The sequence below is a fragment of the Gavia stellata genome, unplaced genomic scaffold (assembly GCF_030936135.1).
Source record: "Gavia stellata isolate bGavSte3 unplaced genomic scaffold, bGavSte3.hap2 HAP2_SCAFFOLD_124, whole genome shotgun sequence".
NCBI classification, from domain to species: Eukaryota; Metazoa; Chordata; class Aves; order Gaviiformes; family Gaviidae; genus Gavia; species Gavia stellata.
In genome coordinates, this window is record NW_026777096.1 from 124462 (window position 1) to 147274 (window position 22813).

At 57.3% G+C, this 22813-nt stretch overlaps 3 protein-coding genes across 3 annotated transcripts; all 3 read right to left on the minus strand.

Annotated features, from left to right (window-relative positions):
- Positions 1-731: 731 nt before the first annotated feature.
- On the minus strand, positions 732-8236 carry POLA2 (DNA polymerase alpha 2, accessory subunit). Its single transcript, XM_059835121.1, has 18 exons — positions 8131-8236; positions 7142-7269; positions 6964-7049; positions 6685-6738; positions 6477-6584; positions 6174-6367; positions 5970-6058; positions 5691-5846; positions 5533-5595; positions 5392-5434; positions 5128-5249; positions 4561-4599; positions 4187-4260; positions 3017-3125; positions 2075-2181; positions 1714-1773; positions 1206-1332; positions 732-987 (listed from the first exon to the last, which is right to left on the minus strand). Exons 1-18 carry the CDS (start codon positions 8234-8236, stop codon positions 841-843), a joined length of 1812 nt encoding a protein of 603 aa, XP_059691104.1. The 3' UTR covers positions 732-840.
- A 714-nt stretch (positions 8237-8950) lies between these two features.
- Positions 8951-16663, minus strand: CAPN1 (calpain 1). The gene is made up of 22 exons (XM_059835124.1): positions 16641-16663; positions 14914-15181; positions 14628-14697; positions 14256-14374; positions 13813-13946; positions 13564-13732; positions 13368-13451; positions 13210-13295; positions 13056-13130; positions 12800-12960; positions 12540-12718; positions 12440-12451; positions 12111-12322; positions 11997-12036; positions 11858-11923; positions 11714-11771; positions 11529-11593; positions 11337-11405; positions 11158-11236; positions 10912-11028; positions 9460-9518; positions 8951-9388 (listed from the first exon to the last, which is right to left on the minus strand). Exons 2-22 carry the CDS (start codon positions 15178-15180, stop codon positions 9362-9364), a joined length of 2148 nt encoding a protein of 715 aa, XP_059691107.1. The 5' UTR covers position 15181; positions 16641-16663; the 3' UTR covers positions 8951-9361.
- Positions 16664-16675: 12 nt separating this feature from the next.
- On the minus strand, positions 16676-22025 carry SPDYC (speedy/RINGO cell cycle regulator family member C). Its single transcript, XM_059835115.1, has 8 exons — positions 22014-22025; positions 21098-21275; positions 20899-20957; positions 20706-20791; positions 20303-20474; positions 19313-19391; positions 18561-18570; positions 16676-16787 (listed from the first exon to the last, which is right to left on the minus strand). The coding sequence occupies exons 1-8, from the start codon at positions 22023-22025 to the stop codon at positions 16676-16678; spliced, it is 708 nt and encodes a 235-aa protein (XP_059691098.1).
- Between the last annotated feature and the right edge of the window lie 788 nt (positions 22026-22813).

Below are 22813 nucleotides of genomic sequence, written 5' to 3' on the forward strand. Positions count from 1 at the left end.
CCAGCATCAGAGCGGAACGAAGAGCGGGAAATTCCTCAACGCAAATTTGAGGCAAAAAGCGGGGGGAATTGTTTCAAACCCAAACCCGACGCTGTTTTTTTGCCCGCAGCCGCGGCATCCTTCAACCGGAGCCGGTGAGGCAGCAGCACAGCCCCCCCCGGGCAGCTGTAAATTAATTGCTTTCGGACTAATTAAACTCAGGGTCCCATAATGAGGACGCTCAACCCAAATGACGTCACCCAGGAGGTGAATCCGGGACACCAGTACCCCGGCAGAGGATTTTGGCCCCACCACACACCGAGATTCCCCTTTCCACGCCAGGATTCCCCCTTTTCCGTGGGTAAATCCAGCTAGAGGATCACCTTCATTTACCTAACGAGCGGGAGGGGAAGACACAGCGCACCCGCGTCCTCCCGCTCCAGCTAACGAGCGACCCCGAATCGCCCACCCGCAGCCCAAAAAGCGCCCCGCGCGTGCGGCACTTCTCATCCAGGTTGTCCCAAACTCCACCTGTAAAAACCACTACCAAAACCCCCGCTTCCTGCCGCCTCGTGCTTAGCGTTAATCAATTAATTAGCGATTATTAGGATGGGGTCTCCGCCCCATCCCTGGAGTGGAGTCCCACCACGTCGGGGTGCTCCAGGAGGGGCTGGGCGCAGAGTCGGCACCCTGTGAAACGGCGTCAGGCGAAGGCAAACTCCCGGCACGGGGACAAACGCAAGCGGTTTGGGTGGTTTTTAACCAAAATTCAAAGTGTATTTTAACACTAATTTGTTGCCGTGAAGAAATTAAGTTGTAGGTGGAAGAAGAATCAAAGAAATTAGTCTCTGCCCTGACGATTTAGATTTTAACGACTTGAGCGGCAACACACGGACTCTTCCGCTCGCCCTTGGCGTCCTCCCGCTGTAGGTACAGGCGGCCGTAGGTACCCCCGACTTGGCCCTTCGTCAGCCGGCCGGGATTGATGCAGACGCAGCCCAGCACATCCTGCGGGAATACGAGAGCGGTGGTCACGGATCCGGATGCCGAGAGCCACGACCGCCCGGCTACAGCCGACACGGATGCCGACAGCCGCGACTGCCCGGCTACAGTCGCTGCGGCGCACAAGACTGCGCTTTATTCGTGCTGTAAACCGGGTTTTGCCCAAATACGTCAGAATACTGTGGGTTTTGGCGGTATTTCAGGAGTTGCGTGCGCCGACTGACCTTAATGAAGTACCGCAGCTCCGAGGGGGTGACGAGGACGTCCGGCGTGACGGGTAACGAGGCGTAGCTGTAGAAAGTCTCGTAGTCGACGTTCAGCTCTTCCGAGGGGGGGTACAGCGGGTAGTAACTGCCAGAGGGGGGAAAACAGGTTACCGTAGCCTTCGCCTGTACAGCAACAGTGCCGTGACACCGTCTCGGACACAACCAGCAGAAAATTTTGGGGTAGAAAGAGTTCTTTCTGCTTCTTTTGGCTGTCCCCACATATCTGCTGTCTCTGAGGGCAGCTATCAGCCGCGGAAGCCTGATGCACACCAGTCCGGAGGACTTAGGATGCTAAAACCCTCTGAATCCTGTTGTTAAAGGGTGATCAAACCCCAAAAGGACATTTTTTAGGTTAAAAAAAATGACTTTAAAGGGGAAGGCAGCAAAAACAGTACAGGATTTCCCTCGTTTGGCCACAAAAAAAGCCCTTCTGGGGTTTGACTGGGTGTTGGTACTAAGGCCTCACCTCCTCTGTGTCAGGATGTGCTTGAGGATTCGCGTGAACCTGTCCGAGATCCCGGATGAGCTGCGAGAGAAAACAAGCTGTAAAACGGTTAAGGAAAGGGAGGAAAAGGGAAAAAGAAGCTTGCTGGCTGTGCCGATTAATTAGGCACGCAGCCTAATTAACACCCTGGCCAGGCACCGAGAGACGGGGGCAGCTCTGCCTCCTCATCAGATGCGCCGGGAGAGAAAGGAGCCGTCGGAGGAGACAACCGAGGGGCACCACTCCCAGACGAGATCCCGCGAATTTGGAGCTGGATCCAGCCGCTGGCAAGAGATCCCCGCTCCGACGTGTTCCCGAATCCGGGCTTCCCACCGGCACCCACCTGCTGATCTCCTCGGCACCCATGTGGAAGAGCAGATCGGTGGAGGTCAGGCCGAAAACGACGCCGTCGATGTCCAGGGTGCAGGGGTCCGACATGAAGTGCACGCGCTGCGGCGGAGACGCGGTGACGCCAGGTTGGGCTGTGGCTTTGCCAACCCCGTCGTTGCCAGCGCAAAACAGACCCTAACCCCCCCCAAGGTGCCCTAAAACGCCCACAACACCCCTAAAACGCCCCAAGCCCGCCCCAAAATGCCATAATCACGCTCGGCTTTCCTCAAATACCCCAAATCTGCCCTAAACTACCCCAAAGTCACCCTAAACCGCCGCAATCACGCTAAGCGTTCCTAAAACGCCCCTAAACCAGTCCTAAAACACCTCAGTCGTGCTAAGCTTTCCTTAAATGCCCAAAATGCACCCCAAAAAACGCCTCAGCCATGCTAGACTTTCTGCCAGGAGCATCAGAAGCTGCTGCCTAGGAAAAAAGGAGTTAAATTAGGGAATTTTAACCCAAAAAGGGCTGGGAGAGGGATAGGATCACGGTGAGGGCCAGGAAGGAGCTCTGCGCAACACTGGCTCGACTGCCACAGGTTTCCCGGCGATGGCACCGTCTCGCTGCGTTTATTTAATTCCCCCTTTGCTCATTAAGCGTCTTGGGGAACGCCGTGACCTAACGAGCGAGGTGCGGGGACCACCGGATTTCCGCTCCCAAATCCCTTCTCCTGCAGGAAGTCACAGCTTCGCTGGTATTTGCTCCCAAAGGGAATATTTTTTTTGGCAAGAAATCACTGCCGGATGGAAAAAAATGCCGGAAAAAAAAAGGGGAAATTTCACCTCAAACCTCGGCAACTTGTTTTTGCAAGGACGGGTGGGGTTTTTTTGGAAATTCAGCATTATTCGGCTTCTTTGGGGTAAAACGCGGAATCGCGGAACGGGGATTCGTTACCGGTTTGTCGTCCTTCGGCAGCTCGGGGTAGAGGAACGGCGGCTGCGGGTAGACGTAGTCGTGGTGGACATCCCGCAGCGAGGGGACGAAGACAAGCTGAGAGCCGGCGCTGTCGGAAAAAGAGGGGAAAAAACAGGCGATTAAGGGACGAAGGACGAGCTGAGAGCCGGCGCTGTCGGGAAAAGAGGGAAAAACCAGGCGATTAATTAACAGGCGGAGCCGAGGAGCACTTCAACACCCAGAAACAGCACTTCACTTAGAAATTACAGCCAGACACCCTCAAAAAGAGCCCACTTTGGGCATTCTGGCTGTGAGAGGACCCAAAAGTGCTGAAATTCCCCCAAAAGCCGCTCAAGCTTTTGCAGGAGAGGTGTTTCGCCCCACGTGAAGGGAAGGGGCTGCGAGATGATGATGCTTTTCCCGGATCGAAGCCCCAGAGGGTGTTGACAAACTGGGCTGCAAATACAGCCTTCCCCCGTTGTGCGGGGAACGGGACCTCATCCCCATCTAACCCGAGAAGCCAAAAAAAAAGGTTAAAACCAGTTTTTTTAGTGAATTTAGAAAACAATCATAAAGGAAAGGGTCTGGATACACTGAGAGGTGGTGCTGGTGAGTCTGGGAGATGCCGGAGGAGTGTGAAGCGGTGTTTTGGGGTGTCCCCGGCCCCTCGACACAGGGCACCCGGCGCCAGGCAGGGCTGTTGACAGCGAGAGGGATGAGGATGGTGCGTCCCCGTCCCTGCCGGAGTCTGGCAGCAGATGAAAGAGGCTGGCAGCGCCCGGCAGGAAGGAAAAAAAAAAACCCAAACCTCGCTTGTTCTTTGTTCGCGCCGTCCCTCGCGCCGCCAACCGGCCCTGGGACGACACCGGGGAGGGGGAAAAAGTGCCGCCAACTGTTCCCGGTTCCTTTCTCCTCGTGTTTTTTTGGGGGAAAAGCCAGGATCCAGCTATAAATCACGTCTGGCAGCAGGCAAACACGACTCAAATCCATTTCAGAGCCTGTTACGAGGCTTTCAACCAAAATCTAATTATTTCCCCCCTTGGCCGCCTGTTTCCCTCGCAGGAATCAGTGGAACCCCCCGTCCAGATCCCATTTGGTGTCGAAAAATGAGGTTTTGGGCAAAAGCTACCTGTGGAAACTGTAGTAACTTCATGCAGTCACCGTCCCTACCTTCTCGTCCCTTCGATTATTGTCTTCAGGCAGAGCTTGAAGACCTCGGCGAAGGACCCCAGGAGCTGGCAGTTCTATGAATTGAGGGAAAACGATGGGATTTGCGCAATTCCCCCTTCTTTTGGGGTGCACGGGGAGGACACTGGGACACCCCCACCGCCTTCCCCAGCTTCTTTGCCTTCCCTGAGTCCGGCACCACGGATCAATCAACCCAAAATCCAGGTGGATGTAGGAGTTTGGGGAAAATCAGCCCCTACACCGCCCCGCTCACACACTGTGGGTCTCACGGGGGTTTTGGGGGGCACCCCGCTGAGCCCTCCCCCCCCACGGATGAAGCCCAGGGGGGACCCCAGGGCACCCCAATTCTCCCTCACCTCCACTTGCTCGTGCTTGGCATCCAGGAACGGCCCAAACTGTGAAGAAACGGTGAAAAATCAGAGAAAACCACAAGCGGGCATGACCCCGCCGGGCGCTGCCAGCCCCAGCAGCCCAGCGACACGCGTCAAACCGCCCGGAAAAAGGCGGTTTTTCATGAGTCTTGTTAATTAAGCTCAAATTTTACCCTGCGACCCCAAAGCGGTCGGGGCAAACCGAGCCCAAAAGGGGAGACTGATAAAAGCAGCGTGTCCTTTCCGAGTGGGCAGACTGCTGGGGTGCTCAAAGAGCACGATTTGCTCTTAAAACAGGGCTTTTTTGTCACTTTAGGGTGAAAAAACGGGTGTTTTGGGATTACGCCCGAGCCGCCTCTCTCCTCAGCAGCATTTTTTTTTATGCTGATTTTCAGGGTTTTGAAACCTCAAATGCATTTTCACGCTGCGGTCCCTGGTTTTATAATATCTAATCAGTTTCGCTAATATAAACGATTGGTTTATGTAATAAACCCGGGGTCCCCCCAGCCCCCCCGAGATTAGGGGGACCCCATCCCCGCTGCGGCCCCTCACCAATACGCAGACATCGGGGCGGTCGCGGCCGATCACCTCGACGAGGTCGGCGAGCGGGTCGTAGGCGATGCTGTCGGAGGTGGTGTAGGGTCCACAGGCCACCAGCACCATCCTCTGCTCTGCTGGGAGAAAAAGGGGGGTTTTGGGGACAAAAAGAGGGCGTTTGGGGACACCCCAAAACTTTTCCCTGATTGGGTGGGGTGGTTTAACGCATCCCGGCTTTAAACCGCAGCGGCCACCGGCAGGGGAAGTGTTGGGGCTCACCTGGGGCCGGCTCCGTCGGCGTGTGGAAGGGAAGGGGCACCCCCTGCGGATAAACCGTAAATTGCCTCAAAATCCTCATTTTTCACCCCAAAAACCAGCCCCAAACTTGTCCGTGGGACGCCGGCAGCGCCACGCCGTCACCTCGTAGAGCTTCGAGACCACCATCTTCCTGCCGGTGCTGTTGGTTCCCTCCAGCGCCACGATCTAAAGGTGGGTGAGAAAATGGTGTCAGGCTCAAAATTTGGGGGAGGAAGGTTGGGGTGCTCCCCCCCTGCACCCCAAAACCGCCGCGGCCGCACCTGGCCAGGGAAGAGGGAATAATCCTTCAGCTCCGAGAGGTCGAGGGGGACTTGTCCACCCGAGGAGTATTCTCGGTCGCCCTCCAGCACCACCGAGTTGGCGTTGAGCTTCCCGTTGCTGTCGCAGCCGATCTGGCCCAGCACCGTCACCGGCTCCTGCGCAGGGACGGCAAAAAAACCAAATCAGACAACCGCCAGAAAAGTTGGTTTTGCCCCAAAATGCCAAGAAGCGCCCTAAAAGCGGGCGCGGGGTGTTGGGGTGACAGCCGGGGTATTCACCTGCGCCGGGAGCAACACCGAGGCGAAGTCCTCCAGGTGATGGTGGCTCTTCAGCGCGTCACCGAGCTCCTCGATCCTCCAAGACAGCACTACGGAGGGAGCACAGGCGTTGCCCGCACCCCAAAACACTCCCCAAAAACGGGGTTACCACCAAATCGAGGTGTCGGTCACCTCCCCGAACCCCTCCCCGGGTCACGGCGTCACCTTCCCGGACGTCCAGCGCTTTCTGGAACATGAATTTGTAGCTTTTTGTCAGATTTTCTTCCGGGGGACCGAAAAGTTTCGGGGTACAACCGCGGCCGCCCCGACCGCTCCAGGAGGGACCCTGGACGGAGCCAAACGAGGCCACCACCTCGCCCCGGCTGCTGCGCGCCGTGTATTTTTGGGAGGGGGTGACGCTGCGGGGACAAAAGGGGGGTGACGGTGACAACCGGCGGCGGTAGCACCACCGCGAGCGCCAGCGGCACCACTGCGAGCGCCGGTGACGGTCTCAGCGTGACGGTTTACCTCGGGGAGAAGCTGTTGGGAGAGAAGAGCGCGTAGGGGCTGCGGGAGGAGAGGGTCCGCTTGGGCCGGGGGTTTTCTGGGGTGGAATTGCTGCGTTTTGGGAACCCTGTGAGGCGATAAAACCCCCGATGTTTTAGGGTGGGTGGATTTGGGGCAGAAAACGGTAAATTTGGGGGTAGCTTTTGGGGTTAAGGTGTTGGCGCGCACCTTGGACGGTGTGGTGTAGGCGTCCAGCAGCTCGTCCTCTTCTTCCTCGTCAAGGCTGCCGGCTCGTTAAGGAACACCGAAGACCCCTATTTTTGGGGGGACGCCCACCAGCACCCCCTAAGCCGTGAATTCCTCCCATTAACCGGCGCTAACGAGGCCTCGTTTCCGGAGAAGGGGCCGAACGCGCTCCACTTGAGGGGGGTGTTAACGGGATGCTCCCCCCCACGGGGCACTGTAACACCCCGGTTTTTTAAGGATCACCCCGAAACCTGCGGGATACAGCTCCTGGAGAGAGTGGACGTCGTGGAAGCCACCGTAGCGGTTGTCCCTTTTCCGGGGGATCCTGCTGCCCCGCTTGGCGAGGACCTGGAGGAGGAAGAAGAGGAGAGGGGTGAGTGTCCCCCAACCCTTTTCCCGGGGGTTTTGGGGTGTGGGGGGAATATCGGGGACCCCCCCACCTCGTGCTCGAAGGCGTCGAGGCCGTCGGCGGAGAGCTGGGTGCCGAGGTCCTTGCTGGTGACGAAGGCCAGCAGCTCGTTGGCCAACGCCACCGGGCCCAGCCCGTGGGTCAGGCACAGCTCCACCACTGCGGGGAGGGAGGGGTTAATGGGGTTGGGGACCCCCCCAAAGGTACCCCAAAACCCCATAACAGCCCCCCGTGACCCCCAAACCACCCAACACCCCCAAACACCTCCCCTACAACCCCCAATATACCTGATACTGCCCAGACATGTCTCCTGACATCTCTGGACCCCCCAAGACCCCCCAACCACCTCCCTGACACCCCCAGACCCCCCCCAATACCCCCCAACCACCTCCCTGACACCCCCAGACCTCTCAATACCCCCCAGCACCTCCCTGACGCCCCCAATACCCCCAACCACCTCCCTGACACCCCCAATACCCCCCCAACTGCCTCCCTGACACCCCCAGACCCCCCCAACCACCTCCCTGACACCCCAATACCCCCCCAACCACCTCCCTGACACCCCCAACCCCCCCCAACCACTTCCCTGACACCCCCAACCCCCCCCAGTACCCCCCAACCACCTCCCTGACACCCCCAATACCCCCCAACCACCTCTCTGACACCCCCGGACCCCCCCAATACCCCCCAACCACTTCCCTGACCCCCCCTGACCCCCCCAATACCCCCCAACCACCTCCCTGACACCCCAGTACCCCCCAATACCCCCCCCAACCACCTCTCTAACACCCCAATAACCCCCCAAGACCCCCAACCACCTCCCTGACACCCCAGTACCCCCCAATACCCCCAACCACCTCTCTAACACCCCAATAACCCCCCAAGACCCCCCAACCACCTCCCTGACACCCCCAGACCACCCCACACCCCCTCCGACGCCCCCAACCACCCCAATACCCCCTCCCGCCTCCCCCCAACACCCATTAGCACCCCCAGGCCGTGCCCCCCCGGCGCCCTCACGCTTGGCGGGCACGTCCTCCCCGTCGCAGCGCAGCTCGAAGAGCCCCAATTCCCGCAGCACCGCCTCGGCCGACACCGGCTCCGGGTCCGCCTCCGGCTCCGCCATCGCGGCGGCGAAAAGCCCGCGCGGGCGCGACACCGCCGCGCTTGACGGCAGCGGGGAGGGGAAGTGGGCGTGGCCGCGCCTTATAAGGAAACAGGCGTGGCAGCGCTGGGGTAAGAGGAGGAGCTATGCAGATGTAGAGGGACAACAGGCCAACGGGGAGGGACGGGCGGGGAGGGGGCGTGGCCGGCGCACCACCAACCAGGGGGGTGGAAAAAGGCGGGAATTTTCCCGCCCTCCCGGGGGTTTCCTCACAGCGCTGAGGGGGGAAGCGGCGCCTCACGGGGAACGGCCCGGAAGGACCGTACCGGGCCCGGAGAGGTCGTCCCCGCGCCGGGGGGGACCGCCCCGGGCCCGGGGGGAGCGCCCCGGTCACTGACAGGACTCGCCCCGGCCGCGGAGGCTCCGGGACCCCTCACACCTCCTCACCCCACAGGGACCGCGGCAGCCTCAACCTGCATCCCCCCGCCATGACCACAACCTGCCGCGACGGGGGTTTTTATTCAGAACAACCAAAAAAAACCTATATATAAGTCCTAAACGTACGTTAGCTACGGGTTTTTTTGCAGCTGGGTGGTTAAAAGCGTCGCCTCGAGCGTCAGCGCTCCCCCTCAGCACCCGGCAGGCCGAGGGGGGCTGGTGGGATTCACCCTGAGGTAAAGGTGAGGGGAAAGGACCAGCCGGAAAAGAGCTTGGATTTTAATAACATTCCTTGTGTTTTTTCTTTCCTTATTTTAAGTTTATACAATAAAAAACACCACCATTATGGCACCCGGTAGGCAGAAGATCCCTGACTGAGGCGCTGGGAAGCGAGAGGCGATGGCGGCCACGTCGGGGGAGCCCGGAGATCGGATGAGACCCGGTGTCACCCGCCCCGGGGCTCCTTCGGTAGGAAGAGGCACAAAAAACGTGAGAATTCCCCCCAAAACAGCCGTGCGAGAGGCGAGGAAAGGGGTGTTTCTTTGGCAAAGCGAGGGGGGAGCCCCACGTCCCGGCTGGGGGTGGCCACACCACCTTCACCCCCCACCCCTTCTTTTTGCGGAAAAAAGCCAAGAAAAAGGGAAAAACCGGCGCGGTTCTTGTCGTCGGCTCCCGCTGCGAAGGCACTTGGAGGGCTGGGGGGTGCGGTCAGGCGAACATGGTGAGCTGCAGCCACTGCGGGAGGAGGAGGAGGGTGTGAGGAGGGCGTCGGGTGGGTGTCAGCCCCTCGCAGCGCCCACAGGTACCTGCAGCAAGTCGAAGGTGACGACGCCGTCCTGGTCCACGTCCATCGCTTGGAAAAACCCTGCGGTGAGGGAAATTGGGGGGGAAAATGGTGGGGTTTTTTAGTGGGAACAGTGGGAAAAACGGGGGACGATTTAAGGGGGAAAGTTGGGAAAAAAGCAGATTTAAGGGGGAACGTTAGAAAAATGGAGCAGGATTTAAGGGGAGAAGCTGGAAAAACAAGGCAGGATTTAAGGGGAAAAATTAGGAAAACAAGGGAGGATTTAAGGGGAAACGTTAGGAAAACGAGGAAGGATTTAAGGGGAAACGTTAGGAAAACGACGAAGGATTTAAGGGGAAACGTTAGAAAAATGGAACAGGATTTAAGGAGAAAAGTTAGAAAAACGGAGCAGGATTTAAGGGGGAACGTTAGAAAAACGGAGCAGGATTTAAGGGGGAACGTTAGAAAAACGGAGCAGGATTTAAGGGGGAACGTTAGAAAAACGGAGCAGCATTTAAGGGGGAACGTTAGAAAAACGGAGCAGCATTTAAGGGGGAACGTTAGAAAAACGGAGCAGGATTTAAGGGGGAACGTTAGAAAAACGGAGCAGGATTTCAGGGGGAACGTTAGAAAAATGGAGCAGGATTTAAGGGGAGAAGCTGGAAAAACAAGGCAGGATTTAAGGGGAAAATTCATGAAAATGAGGAAGGATTTAAGGGGAAAAGCTGGAAAACCAAGGCAGGATTTAATGGGAAAAATTAGGAAAATGAGGGAGGATTTAAGGGGAGAAGCTGGGAAAAACCAGCAGGGTTTAAGGGGGAAAATTAGAAAAATGGGGAAGGATTTAAGAGGGAGAGTTGGGAAAAAACAGGATTCAAGGGGAAAAGTCAGAAAACCTCCAGAATTTAAGGGGAAAGTCACAAACCCCCACTTTTCCTGTTAAAGCCTGAGGGGTTTTCTCCAACTTTTCCAGTTCAATTCTGTGGAAAAGTTAAATTCTGGGGAAAGTGGGAAAAACCCAACAGGATTTAAGGGGAAGATTGGAAAACTGCGGAGTTTAGCAAAAACAAGTGCAAAAAAAAGCAGGATTTAAGGGGAAAAGTTGGAAAACGCAGCATGGTTTAAGGTGAAACATTGGAAAACCCAAACTTTTCTGTTAAGAAGTGAAAAAAAGCAGCAGGGTTTAATGCAGAGAGTTGGAAAACAGGATTTAACAGAAAAAATGGGGTATTTTCCAACTCTTCCCCTTAAATCCTGCTTTTTTTTTGCACTTTTTCCTGCTAAATGCTGCGAGGTTTTCCATCTTTCCCCTTAACTTCTGTGGGGTTTTTCCCACTTTTCCACAGAATTTAATGAGAAAAGGAAAAAAAATCTTTTAAATCCTATTTTCCCCCCAATTTTTCCTGTTGGATTATGTGGGAAATGTGGCAGGATTGGACAAAATGGTGGTTTTTAGGGGGAAAAAGTCACTCACGGAACATGGTCTCCAGGCGCACGAGGCAGCAGACGAAGTTGTCGAAGTCGATGGCCAGGTCGGGCTCCGCGTAGCGGGTGATGATCAGCTCGTGCAGCTTTTTGTTCAATTTATAGCCTTTTTTAGGGGAAAAACCCGACCAAAGCACCTTACCACCACCCCAGGCGGGTGGGAGGCCAGGGAAACCCGCTAAAACCCAGGCGGCGTTAACGAATCTCGGGGTTAATCGCCGGGGCGGGGCACTACCTGCCGCTTCCAGCGCCATCCGCATCTCGTAGGCGCTCATGCTCCCCGACTTGTCCAGGTCGAACTTGCGGAAGATGGCCTGCGAGCCAAACGCACCCCCCCAAAAAAAAAAAGGGGGTCACCCATGAGGAGAGAGACCCCAAACCGCCCCCCACCGCACCGCACCCCCCCAGACCCACCAGGTAGTTGCGGATTCTGTTCCACAACACGTTGAACTCCACCAGCCCCAGCTTCCCGTTGCCGTCTTTCTACGGGGTGGAAGGGGGTTAAGGAAAGCGGCGGGTTTGGGGGGGGCGGTTGGGGGTGTAAGACACCCCCCGGGAGCAGGGGTGTCCCCCCAAAAAAACCCCATCGCCGGTGGTGGAGGATACATCCATGAGGTTGATCATGCTGCGGCAGGACTCCATGCTGAAGCCTTTGGTCCGGAGATCTTTATCTGCAAAGAGCCCGGTCGTTATTTGCGTTAACGAGTTAAACGACAATTAACAGGGTTGGTGGTTTTGTGGTTTTTTTTCTTTTTCGCGGTGAACCCCGAAATCCCGCCCCGGCGGCTCACGTTTGCCGATGATGCGGTTGAGGATGGTCTGAAGCTCCGTGACGCTGATCTCCATGTCCTACGGGAGGGAGAAGACGGGGTGTACTCCGGCAGCCCCGTGCCACCCACCGCCGGTGCCGCCGCCGGTCCCGGCACCCCCCTTACCGCCCCCGCCAGCTGCTTGAAGAGCTGCTTGAAGTTGTCGTCGATCTGGCTTTCGGAGAGCACTTTCTGGGGGAAAAATGGGCAGTTTTGGTAAAAAGGTGAGGCCTGGGCACCCTACCGGCTCGTCCACCACCCTCACCTCATCCGGGAGCGTCGCCTGGATCTTGTCATCCATTTCCCTGCGGAGATGATAAAGGAGAGTTTGGCCTCAAGAGTCGCCGGGGATCGTTAGCGCTAACGAGGCGTCTCTTACTCGGTGCCGGCTTTCTTCTCGGAGAAGACGCGGAGAACGAAGTCTCCTTCCTTGTTGGGTTCGAAGGTGGAGGGCACCACGATGTACTCCCCCGGCGGCAGCCGGAACCGGGTGCTCACCTCCCGCAGGTTGATGAACTGCTCCGAGCGGGCGCGCGAGGCGTTGGCCAGGAAGAAATCCCGCTTCAGGTGGACGCCCGATCTCCCCACGTGCTGCCGGAACGGGGTAAAAAACACCCAAAATAACCCCCAAAACACCCTCCGTGTTTCCTGCTTTGCCGTTACGGCGCGGTAACGGTGATAGTATCACCGCCGGTGAGTTGTACCCACCTCGGGAGGAACCTGTAGGGAGAGGAGAGGAGAGGTGAGGGCAGACGGCGGCACCGGCTGACGCTGGGTGATGCCGGTTGATGCCGGGTGACGCCGTTACCTCGTAGACAGCAAATCCGATGGTCTCCATGTCCTTGCCATAGCGGCGCTCGCGGCGCCGGTGCTTCTGCATCAGCGCCAGCAGGAAGCTGCAGCCGGGCTCGCGCCTGCCGCCCTCGTCCCCGTCGTCGTCCACCTCCTCCAGCTGGATCTTAAACTGCGGGTTTATCCAGAAAGTGGCTGAAAAAAGAGCAAAAAGAGGTTAAATCGATGCCAAAAACAGCGGTTTTGAGGTGAAACTCCCCCGCTAGCGGCGCCTACCGGGGTAGTTCCTACAACCGCCGGCCGTGCTGCCGCGCCGCCACGTCCCGTCGTAGAGCCGCGTGTTCCACTTGCGGAATTTGCGGGATTGGAGAGCATCCGGGGTGAGGTTACAGATCTCCAGGCGGGTGAATTCCCGGAGGAAATCCCGGAAGGACATCCTGGAGGAAGCGCCGAAGGTCGGGAGTGGACGTTTTCCCTCTTCTCCTGGCGCAAAACGGCCGGGAAAAGGGTTTTTTAACCCCACTTCGCTTACCAAAATTCACCGTCCTCCATTTTCACCATCAGCTGCTGCCTCAGTGCCGGCTCCACCGCGTTCCACTCGGACGAGCTGCGGGCGGCAAATGGATCTCACCCCCGGGGCCGAGCCGCTTCGTTAAGAAACGCTAACGAAGCCTCGTGCTCCTCACCTGTCGCTCCAGGGTCCCGTCCACTCCACTTCTCCCCAGGGATTGCGCATACGGATCAGGCCCAGGGATTGCCCGCGGTAGTTGATCTGCGAACGGCGCCGTCAGGGCTCGTGACCCAAAAAGTGCCGTTTTCTCCCCAAAACGGTGTTGCCTCTCACCTGCTTGGCCCCCGTCACCGAGTACGCGTGTCCCTTCACCAGCTTCTTGAACGTCACCGCCTCCATGTCAAAGGCGCTCGTTATCTGTGAGGAAGTGAGACGGCGGTCGCCTTAACGGCCTGCGACACCGTGCCGATTCTGATGGTGGGTAAAGGACCCCAAAATCTTGGGGTTTTAACCCAAAAAGGCCCCTCACGTCGATGGAGCAGCCGAGCAGGGAGCCGCGCTCCAGCGCCTTGAGGATGATCTGGTAGAGATCCCCCGGGGGCTTGCGCAAGTCATACCACTCCGTCACACCGCCGGTGAAGTCCTCGAAACCCTCCGAGGTGCTGCCGCCCGACAGCGCCTCGTAGCAGCCGTTCACCCTGGTCGGCGGGAGGAAGATTTGACCGTTTTTGGGGTGTTTCACCCCAAAATGAAGAGGGGGAAAGGGGCGAGGGCGTACTTAGCGTAGGCTTTCTCCAGCAAGGCGCTCCAGAACTCGGTGCCCTCGGCGGAGTGCACGAAGAGCAGCTTGCCGTCTTTGGTGGGCAGGTAGTCGTCCACCACCACGTCCAGCCACTCGCCGAACTGCCAAATCTGAAGGGAGGGGGGAAGAGGAAGAGGAGGAGGCGGCGAGGCCGAAGATACCCCCCCCTTTTTAGCCAGGGAGTGGCATTGTGGGGAGAGAACACCCATTTTTGGCTCCCACAGCGCACATCCCTGCAGGGACGATTCATCAGGGAAACAACGGCGGCACCAGTCCGGCATCGCCCCGCCGGGAGATGAACCTGGTGGCCATTTTGTGGTGGAAAGCACCTGATTTGCCCCCAAAATGGTGGGGGCTCCTCTCAAAATGGTGGGGGGGGCACCGCTAAAGTTTGGGGGGGAGTGGTTTAAGCATCTCACCTGGAAGTGGAAGACGCCGGTGTAGCCGTGCTGGAAGCTCTGCCCGTGCGGCACCACGCGGTGAAGGAGGGTCTCGTTGAGCGTGAGGGAGGCGATGGCCGCCAGCAGCCAGCAGTCACCTGTTTTGGGGTAAAAAAGGCAATTTTCTGGTCGCTCAACACCTGCCTATAGGTTTTTTACGCTCCGCGGGCGTTCAGGGGGAAGCCGTGGCAGGCTCCGCCGCGACTCGCCGGTGAGAGGTTCGAACCCGTCACCGTTGGTAACGGCTACGGCGTGCAAACGAGCCTTGATTCAGCAAAACCGTCCCCAAAATCTCCAATTTGAGGCAAAAAAGTAGAAAATCAGGAAAACCGAAGCGTCGGCACTCCCTACCCAGCGCTCCCTGGCAGATGTCGGTGCGCGTGGCCCCGTCCACGATGAACTGCGGGCGCGGACACAGCTCCTGCGGGGAAACGCCCCCAATTCGGTCACCAAAATTCACCAAAATCACCAAATTTGGATATTTACGTTTTTGCCTCGGCGCCACCGCCGTCCTGGGAGGAGTTCGCCGCGATAACGACCATTGATTACACCGAGGGGATTACAACCCAACCGGCGAGCCAGGCGATCTCCTCCGAACGCGGTTAATTAGCGCCCCATCATTAACACCCCGGCTCACCGTCGGCCTCTTCCATTGGACGCCGTGGGTTTTGGCGGTGCCGGGGCCGAGCTCGCGGAAGCCGAGGGAAGCGGGAGCCGGCGGGAAGGTTTGGTCGCGGAAGAGGGTGCCGGAACGCCGGCATTCCTCCACCAATTGCCCGTAGTCCTGCCCCAGGTACCGCACCGCGTTCTCGTGCCGACCCAACCCCAACGCCTTCGCCCGCTGCCGTTGCACCTGCGCCGAAACGCCGGTGCAGTACACCGGCACGATGGGCTCCTCCGCCATCCTGGGGAGAAAACACCGGAAATGAGTAAAATAGGGAAAAATAAGCATTAAAAGTTGGTTTTCCGCCGAATTTTCCTCCTTGGCGCCGCTGCGGTTGGCGCTGCGGCGGCTACGCTCTCCCTCGCGCCAGGGCAAAGTTGGGGAGCACCTCATGCCCCCCTTAATTAAATCATGGGGAGGATAACGAGTGCATTTAAAGGCATCTCTCGTTAGCGGGCTATCTAACGACCAGTAATTAGCGCAGCCTCGTTTGTGGGGGGCTCGGCCTGGAAGAGAATGGGGGGGACGCGGGGGCTTTTTAGAGCCGTGTACCCCGACCCTGTGGGGCATTTTTGGGGGGATTTGGGGATTTTTGGGGGGTTTGGGGTCTGCCTTAGGATCCCCACTGCAAACGGCTTGAAAGAAAAAGACGGATTCTGCCTCAAAAACCCCCACAGTTGGGTTTTATTAAACCCGAGCGCTGATTACGATCCCGCGGAGATCCTATTTTGGGGGGAAAATGCCAAAAACCCCTGTAACTCCCCCAAATTTGGGGTCCTGCCTGGGCCACGCGGGGTTGGGGGCGATTGGGGTGATTTTGGTGAACCAAGCGTGCCGTAGTTTTAGGGTGAAAAGAGGGAATTAAGGGGGCGGGGAAGCCCTCCCGCCCTCGCCGCCCCCCGCGGCAGCTGCTCGCGGCCTGTAACCCGAGCGGGCCCAAAATAGTCGGGTTTAACCTCGAAACGGCCCCGTGGCGATTAAAAAAACACGACAATTACGGCACCGGGCAGCCCCAAACGCTGACAGAACGAGAGGAAACAGCCCCAAAACAGGTCCTGCAAGTTGCAGTGTGTGTCACGGCCGCTCCCCACCAGCGCAGCCCCGAGCAGCCCTGCCGGGCCCGTGTTACACCGCCAAAGGCCTTAATTAAGTATCGGGGAGCTTAATTAAGCATTGGGGAGCTTAATTAGGCACTAATTAGAGCCGCTGAGGGAGTGACAGAACGGTGACGCCAACGTTGGCAGCGCAGCCCCCCACAAACGCGGCCGAACACGGGGGGTTCTGTCACCCCAAAGCCCAGCGCAGCCCCGGGGGGTTTGGGGACACCCTGAAAACAGGGATTATGCCCCCAAAAAGCACAAACTGTCCCCAAAATGAGGGTTGGGGGATGGGGGGGCGTCTCTACCCCCCCCCCCGTCGTGTGTCCCCCCCCCCGAGGCAGCTTTTTGGGGCACGATCGAGGCCTAGCTGACGGGGCGCTTCGCTGCGTTAGGGACCCTGTTCCTCCGCCCCGTTAACCGGGTTCTGGTTAATGACTTTCCCCGTTAACTAGGCTCTTGTTAACGAGTTTCTCCGTTAACGAGTCCCCCCTTCGCACGCCTGTGCCCTGGGGGCCCCTCAACTTCCCCGCAGCCCCCCCCCCCCCCCAAGAGAGCGGGAGCCATTTGCCCCCCCCCGGCAATGAGCCCGTCCCCACATACACTTTTTGGGTAAGCAGGACAGAAATCGGCTCTTTTCACCCCGTTTCCAGGAGGGCAGCGGGTACCCGGCGCCCCGGCAGGTGCCGCAGGGCGAAGGCTCGGCCCGGCGGCGGTGGCACTTCAGCGGCCGCTTCCCCTCCCGTCACTCTGGGAAGAAAACACCACGGAAAATGAGAAAAAACAGCAAAACCCGCTAATTTTGAGCAAAACCACTAAAAAAATAACACAAATCCCCCCTTCCCCCCCCCCCGCGAGGCAGATTTAATCCCCAAAAAACTCTTTCCTGGTTAAACCAGGGCTCGGTTGCGGGGCTCGGCAGCCCCCCCAGCTCCCAAGCCCTCCCCAGCTCCGAGAACAGAGGGAAATGGGTTAAAATGATGGGTTTTGCCCATTTTCCCCATTTTTTTCCCCGATCCAGCGGCACGGGGAGTTGTATAAGCGCCGCCGGCCACAAAGTTGAGGAGAAGGGAAGCGCCTCTCCCCCTGTCACCCGGCTGCCGGGCACCCAGGGCGGCTGTCACCTCCCGGGGGGACACGGGGACGTACCTCGCTGCGGGGGGGGGGGGGCGCTCCCAAACTCGACGCTTTTGGGTAAAATAAAGAAAAAAAACCAAAGTATATGAAGTGATCCTTAAGCAGGAAGGCGAGGCCGGGTTGAACCCCCCGCCCGCCTCTGCCGAGACTCCTCCCTGCGCTGCTCCTCCCTCGGAGGCTGGCGGGAGGGGAAATGGGGTAAAAGTGAGCGATTTTGGGGGTGGGGGGGACCCCAAGGCGCTTCCGGGGCCGTTTCTGAGCTTTTTGGGTCTGTCGTCTTCCTGCGGCTGCAGGTTTTTCGCCGCATTGCAACGGGCGCTGGCAGCCGCAGGGCCGGAGGGGGGGAATGCTGCTGTGGGCTGGGCGGTGCCGCATGCCACACGCGTGTGCGGAGGGCTGGACACGCATGGGACATGCGTGTGCACAACTGGCACACGCGTGGGACATGCGTGGAGGGCTGGGACACACAGGAACATGTGTGTGCAGAGGGCTGGGACACACATGGGACACGTGTAGAGGGCTGGGACATGTGTGGGATGTGTGTGCAGAGGGCTGAGACCCATGGGGACACATGTATAGAGAGCAGGGACACACATGGGACACGTGTGTGCAGAGGGCTGGGACACATGGGGAGACATGTGTAGAGAGCTAGGACACGTGTAGAGGGCTGGGACACACATGGGACACATGCAGAGGTCTGGGACATGTGGGATGTGTGTGCAGAGGGCTGGGACATGCATGGGACACGTGTGCAGCGAGCTGGGACACACAGGGACTCATGTGCAGAGCTGGGACATGTGTGGGACATGTGTAGAACGCTGGGACATGTGGGGACACACATGTGCAGAGGGCTGGACATACATGGGATATGCGTGCACCCAGCCAGGACGCACGGGGGATATGGGTGTGCAGAGGGCTGGGACACACATGGGACATGTGTGCACGGGATCAGGACATACATGTGGAGAGCAGCATGTATGGAACATACATGTGCAGAGGGCCAGGATACATGTGGGACGTGTGTGTGCAGAGGGCTGGGACACATGTGCAGAGGGCAAGGACACACAGGGCACATACATGTGCAGAGGGGTGAGACACATGTGCATGGCCAGGATGCACAGGACACACGTGTGGAAGGCTGGGACACATGTGTGCAACATCAGGACACACAGGGAACACACATGTACAGGGCCATGACACAGAGGGGACACATGTGCAGGGGGCTTGAACAGCCCAGCACATGTGTGTGGAAGGCTGGGGCACATGTGTGTGGAAGGCTGGGGCACATGTGTGACATGTGTAGAGGCCCAGGACACACGTGTGTGACACACATGTGGCCGCTGCCATCCCTACCTGAGCCCACAGGATCGGTCCCTGCGCCCTCACCTCCTGAGCTCTGGGGGGAGAGAAATGGCACCATGTTGGGGGGGGGGCAGCCCCCCATCACCCCATTTCCCCCCCAAACCACAAAAAAAAGCACTTTTGTTTTTTAATACTTCATGTTGCCCATTTCCCCCTCATTTTGCATGAAAACGGGGAGGCGGGGAGGGTGCCGGGGGGGGTCTCGGTGCCACAGCACCACCAGGAGGGCATCACCCCCACCCTGCACAAGCCTCAGCCTGGAGGGAGAGAGATGAGTTTTGGGGCTAAAAATGTGAAAAAAGTATCAGGCAAGGGGTAGAAAACAAGCGACTTTGGGCAAATTTTATCAATTAGGGTTATAAATAAGGGGGAAACGGGACAAAAATGGGACAAATAACCAAAAATCACTAGTTTGCACTGTAGAAAAGAGCAGTTCAGCCCCGCGGCAAGCAAAGGTGGATTTTGAGTTAAAACACCCCAATATCGGCTTCGCTGCGAGCGAGCGACGAAAAAAAGAAGTGCGCTCAGGGCGTGGCCCGGCCCCAATTTCGGCCGATTTCAGCCCAAATTCTGGAGGACTCAGTGGGTTTTGGCGTAACGGGGGAGCAGGGCCACGCTCCGCCGGCGGCGCGGCCGCAGGATGAAGACGTCCCGCGCCCAGGCCGCCGCATCTTCCTCCTCCTCCTCCTCCTCGCGGGCGGGCGCGGGCAGGGTGCGGGCGGGGGGGCAGGCGCAGCGCAGGCAGGTGGGGGGGCGGGAGCCCCCCGGGCCCCTGCCCTGGGGGCGGGTGGCCCCGCTGTGGTGGGGGGGCCGCTCCCGCAGCCAGGCCCAGTGCGAGGGCTCCGTCGCCATCACCTGCCGGGAGGGGCCGCCGGTCAAAAACCCCGCTCTGCCTTGGGGTCAAACCACGCATTTTGGGGGCTAAGACCCCCGGCAGCATTTTGGGGGGGGTCAACACCCCCCAGCAGCATTGGGGGGGGGCTAAAAAACACCCACCACTTTTTTTGGTGTGGGGGGGCTAAAAAGCACCAGCCCCCCCCATTTTTGGGGGGGCTAACACACTGGGCCCCCCCAGTGTTTTTGGGGGGGGCTTAAAACACCCCCACAGCATTTGGGGGAGGCTAAAAATCACCATCCCCCCGGTACTGGGGGGGCACTTAAACACCCCTCCCCACCCATTTTGGGGGGGACAGCTTTAAAGCCCCAAACACCCCCCAGAATTTTTTTCAGGGGTAAGAAATCCCCACGTTTTTGGGGCTAAAACCACCCTAGTATTGGGGGGGGGCTCAAAACAACCCCCACAGCATTTTGGGGGGTGCTTAAAACCCATTGCCTTTTTGGGACTTAAAATCCCCACAATTTTGGGGCTAAACCGCTGCATTTTGGGGCTAAAAAGCACCGTGGTTCCACAGCCAAGCTGGTGTTAAATACGGGTGCGAGTATCTGGCAGCAGCTGGTGCAATGGGGGGGTCCACCGCCACCCCCCTCCTGCCAGGGGGTGCAACTTGCCTGACCCCAAAACCTCACTAATTAACCTTAAAAAAAAAAGGAATTTTCAGAAAAACTCAAGGCATTTTTCAGCAGGGAAAGCGGCAGCAGATGGCAAACCCACCATAAAAATTCAGATTTCATTTCTTTTCTGATTCTCCCCACATTTGGGGGTCTTTAAGGATTTTTTTTGGGGGGGTGGGGTTCTCTAATGGGTTTGGTTTTTTTGGAGGGTGAGATTAAGGGATTTTGGGTGTTTTGGCGGGTGCGGCACCAACCTCCTCGCAGCAGTGCCGGCTGACAGCCGCCCGGTAGCTCATCCGGGCCCAGAGACGGTCGCGACGCTGGAGGAACCGGGGGAAGAGCCGGCGCCAGCGGTGGCCCAGCGCCCAGGGGAAGATCCGGTACTTGTGCTCCTCCTCGTCCTCCTCCATGTCATTCGCCAGGTACCTGCAGGGGAAAAAAAATGAGGTGAATTCAGGGGATTTTGGGCAATTCAGCAGGAGGAGATAATGGGATACGGATGAGGCAGCTTGGGGATCTCCGTGACGGCTTGGGTTTGGGGTTTAACCCCCTTTTGGGGAGATTCAATGGCATCATTAGAGCCCCCCGCTTCATTAACGAGCAGGGGGCTTCATTAGAGCCCCCACTTCATTAACGAGGTCATCTCAGGGTACATACAGGGCAGTGAAGAGGTTGATGCGGGTGTACTCGCTTGTGGGCAGGCCGGCACGCTTGAAATACGTCAGCACCATTGCCAGCAGGTACTGGGAAACAAGGAAAAAACCAGCAATTTTAGGCAAAAGAAAGCTGAATTCAGGCAAAAAAGGTATTTTCTTAAAAATAATGAAACTGTGTTTTTTGAAAGACTAACCTTATCGGAAACCCTGCAGCAAACATCCGTCGACAGGAACTCCTGCACCACCTTGTCTTCTTGAAAAGGAGAAAAAGTTACCACGTAAGAGTAATTTTGGGGGAAAAACCTCCTGGTTTGGGGTTTTTTAATAGCGCGAGGAATTTGTTTTCCCCTGTTTTTATAGGATTTCAGTGGTTTTGCGGCTGTTAACTCTTACCCAGCAGGCTGAAGAAGGCTTCTCGCTCCTGGCGGTGCAGGTGGAGGCTCCGGGAGATGCTGGCAGGGTTGGGGGGCTGCCCGCCAGCCCCCCAAGTCTGGGTGCTGCTGGGTGGGGGTCTCTCGCTGCCCAGGGGGGCTGGTGAGGAGGGGGGCTTCATGGAGGCGGGGGGGCTGGCCTGGGGGAGAGCGGGATGGTGGGGGAATGGCCCAAACCCCCCCCCCAAACCAGAGCGAGCCTTTAACCCCCACAAAAACAGACCACACCTTTAACCTCCAAAAGTCCCAAGCCCCCCCAAAACAGACCAGCCACCCCAATCCCCCTAAAAAGACCAAAAACCCCAAAGCCCCCTAAAATCAGACCAACCCTTTAACCCCCCAAATGCCCCAAAGAACAGACCAACTGCCCCAAGCCCTCCCAAGAAACACAGACAGCCAAAGCCCCCCAAAACCAGACCAACCCTTTAACCCCCAACAGCCCAACCATTCAAACACCCCAAGGCCCCCCAAAACAAACCCTTTAACCCCCCCAAAAAACAGACCAACCCTTTAACACCCCAAAAGAGCCCAAAGCCCCCCAAACTTGATCAATTCAAGCACTCCAAATCCCCCCAAGAACAGACCGACCATTCAAAAACCACAACCCCCCCCAAAACATCCTAGACAAACCCCCCAAAACTGACCAAGCACACCAGACCTCCACCAAAAAGCTCCAAATCCCCCCCCAAAACCAAATGAACCATTCGAACACCCCAAATCCCCCCAAAACCAGACCCCTCATTCAAGCCAAATGACACAAAAGCGAAATCGCGAGCTGCTTCTCACACCCCAACACAAAATGTAGTTTCTAAAGAGCTCATTTTACCCAAAACTTGCTTTTTTCAGCAGTTTTGAGCATCAGGCACTGCTGGTTTTACCCACACCATCATCCCCGATCAAGGCAGGGTCATTAGCAAGCGATAACGAAGCAGGGCAGCCCCTCTGCACCCCAGCTTGCTCCTTGTACCATCCCAACCGCTGTGCCAAAACCCACCATTTTAAGGCCCTGGATCCTTTTTCAGCCACTTCCAAGCTCTGACTGCAAAGATTTAGGGTTTTAGGTTTGTTTCTTTAAAAAAAATCACGAGTAATTGTGGCTGAGGTGAATATGTAAATCAGCTGCTATGGGCTTTTTGCAGAATAACGAGGGCTTCATCCGCAGGGAAGCCTCAGGTTGGGAGTAACCAGGCTGACCTGATTCTCTCCACCTATTTCCTATTTTAAGTAACTAATTCTAGGGCAAAAAACTAGGTATAAGACAAAAAACACCTCACATTTCAATAAACTCATGTTTAACTCATTCTTATTCCCCTGTGCCACAGGAATGGTGCAGAAATTCCCTCCTCCAGCCCCATACCAGAGTGAAATAAAAAGCTGTCCGGTTTCCCCACAAAAAAAATATTAAATTTCCTTTTAAATTTAATTTTTCTTAAATTAATATTTTCTAGTAAGATTTAGGGTGCTGAATTTTGCCTTCTGCTGCCAAAACACCGCGCTGAGCCCTGCTGATCTCAAACAACCCCCACTTAAAGCAGCATCTCAACACGCTGCGCTCACACCTCAACTTCCTTGCTCCCCTCTATTTATCAATTTGGGATTTTTTTTCCCCCAATATTTCGTCACTTTTTATATTATTTAAGCAGCTGCGTGAAGAGAAGGGAGTTTGAGAGCCGCCTGC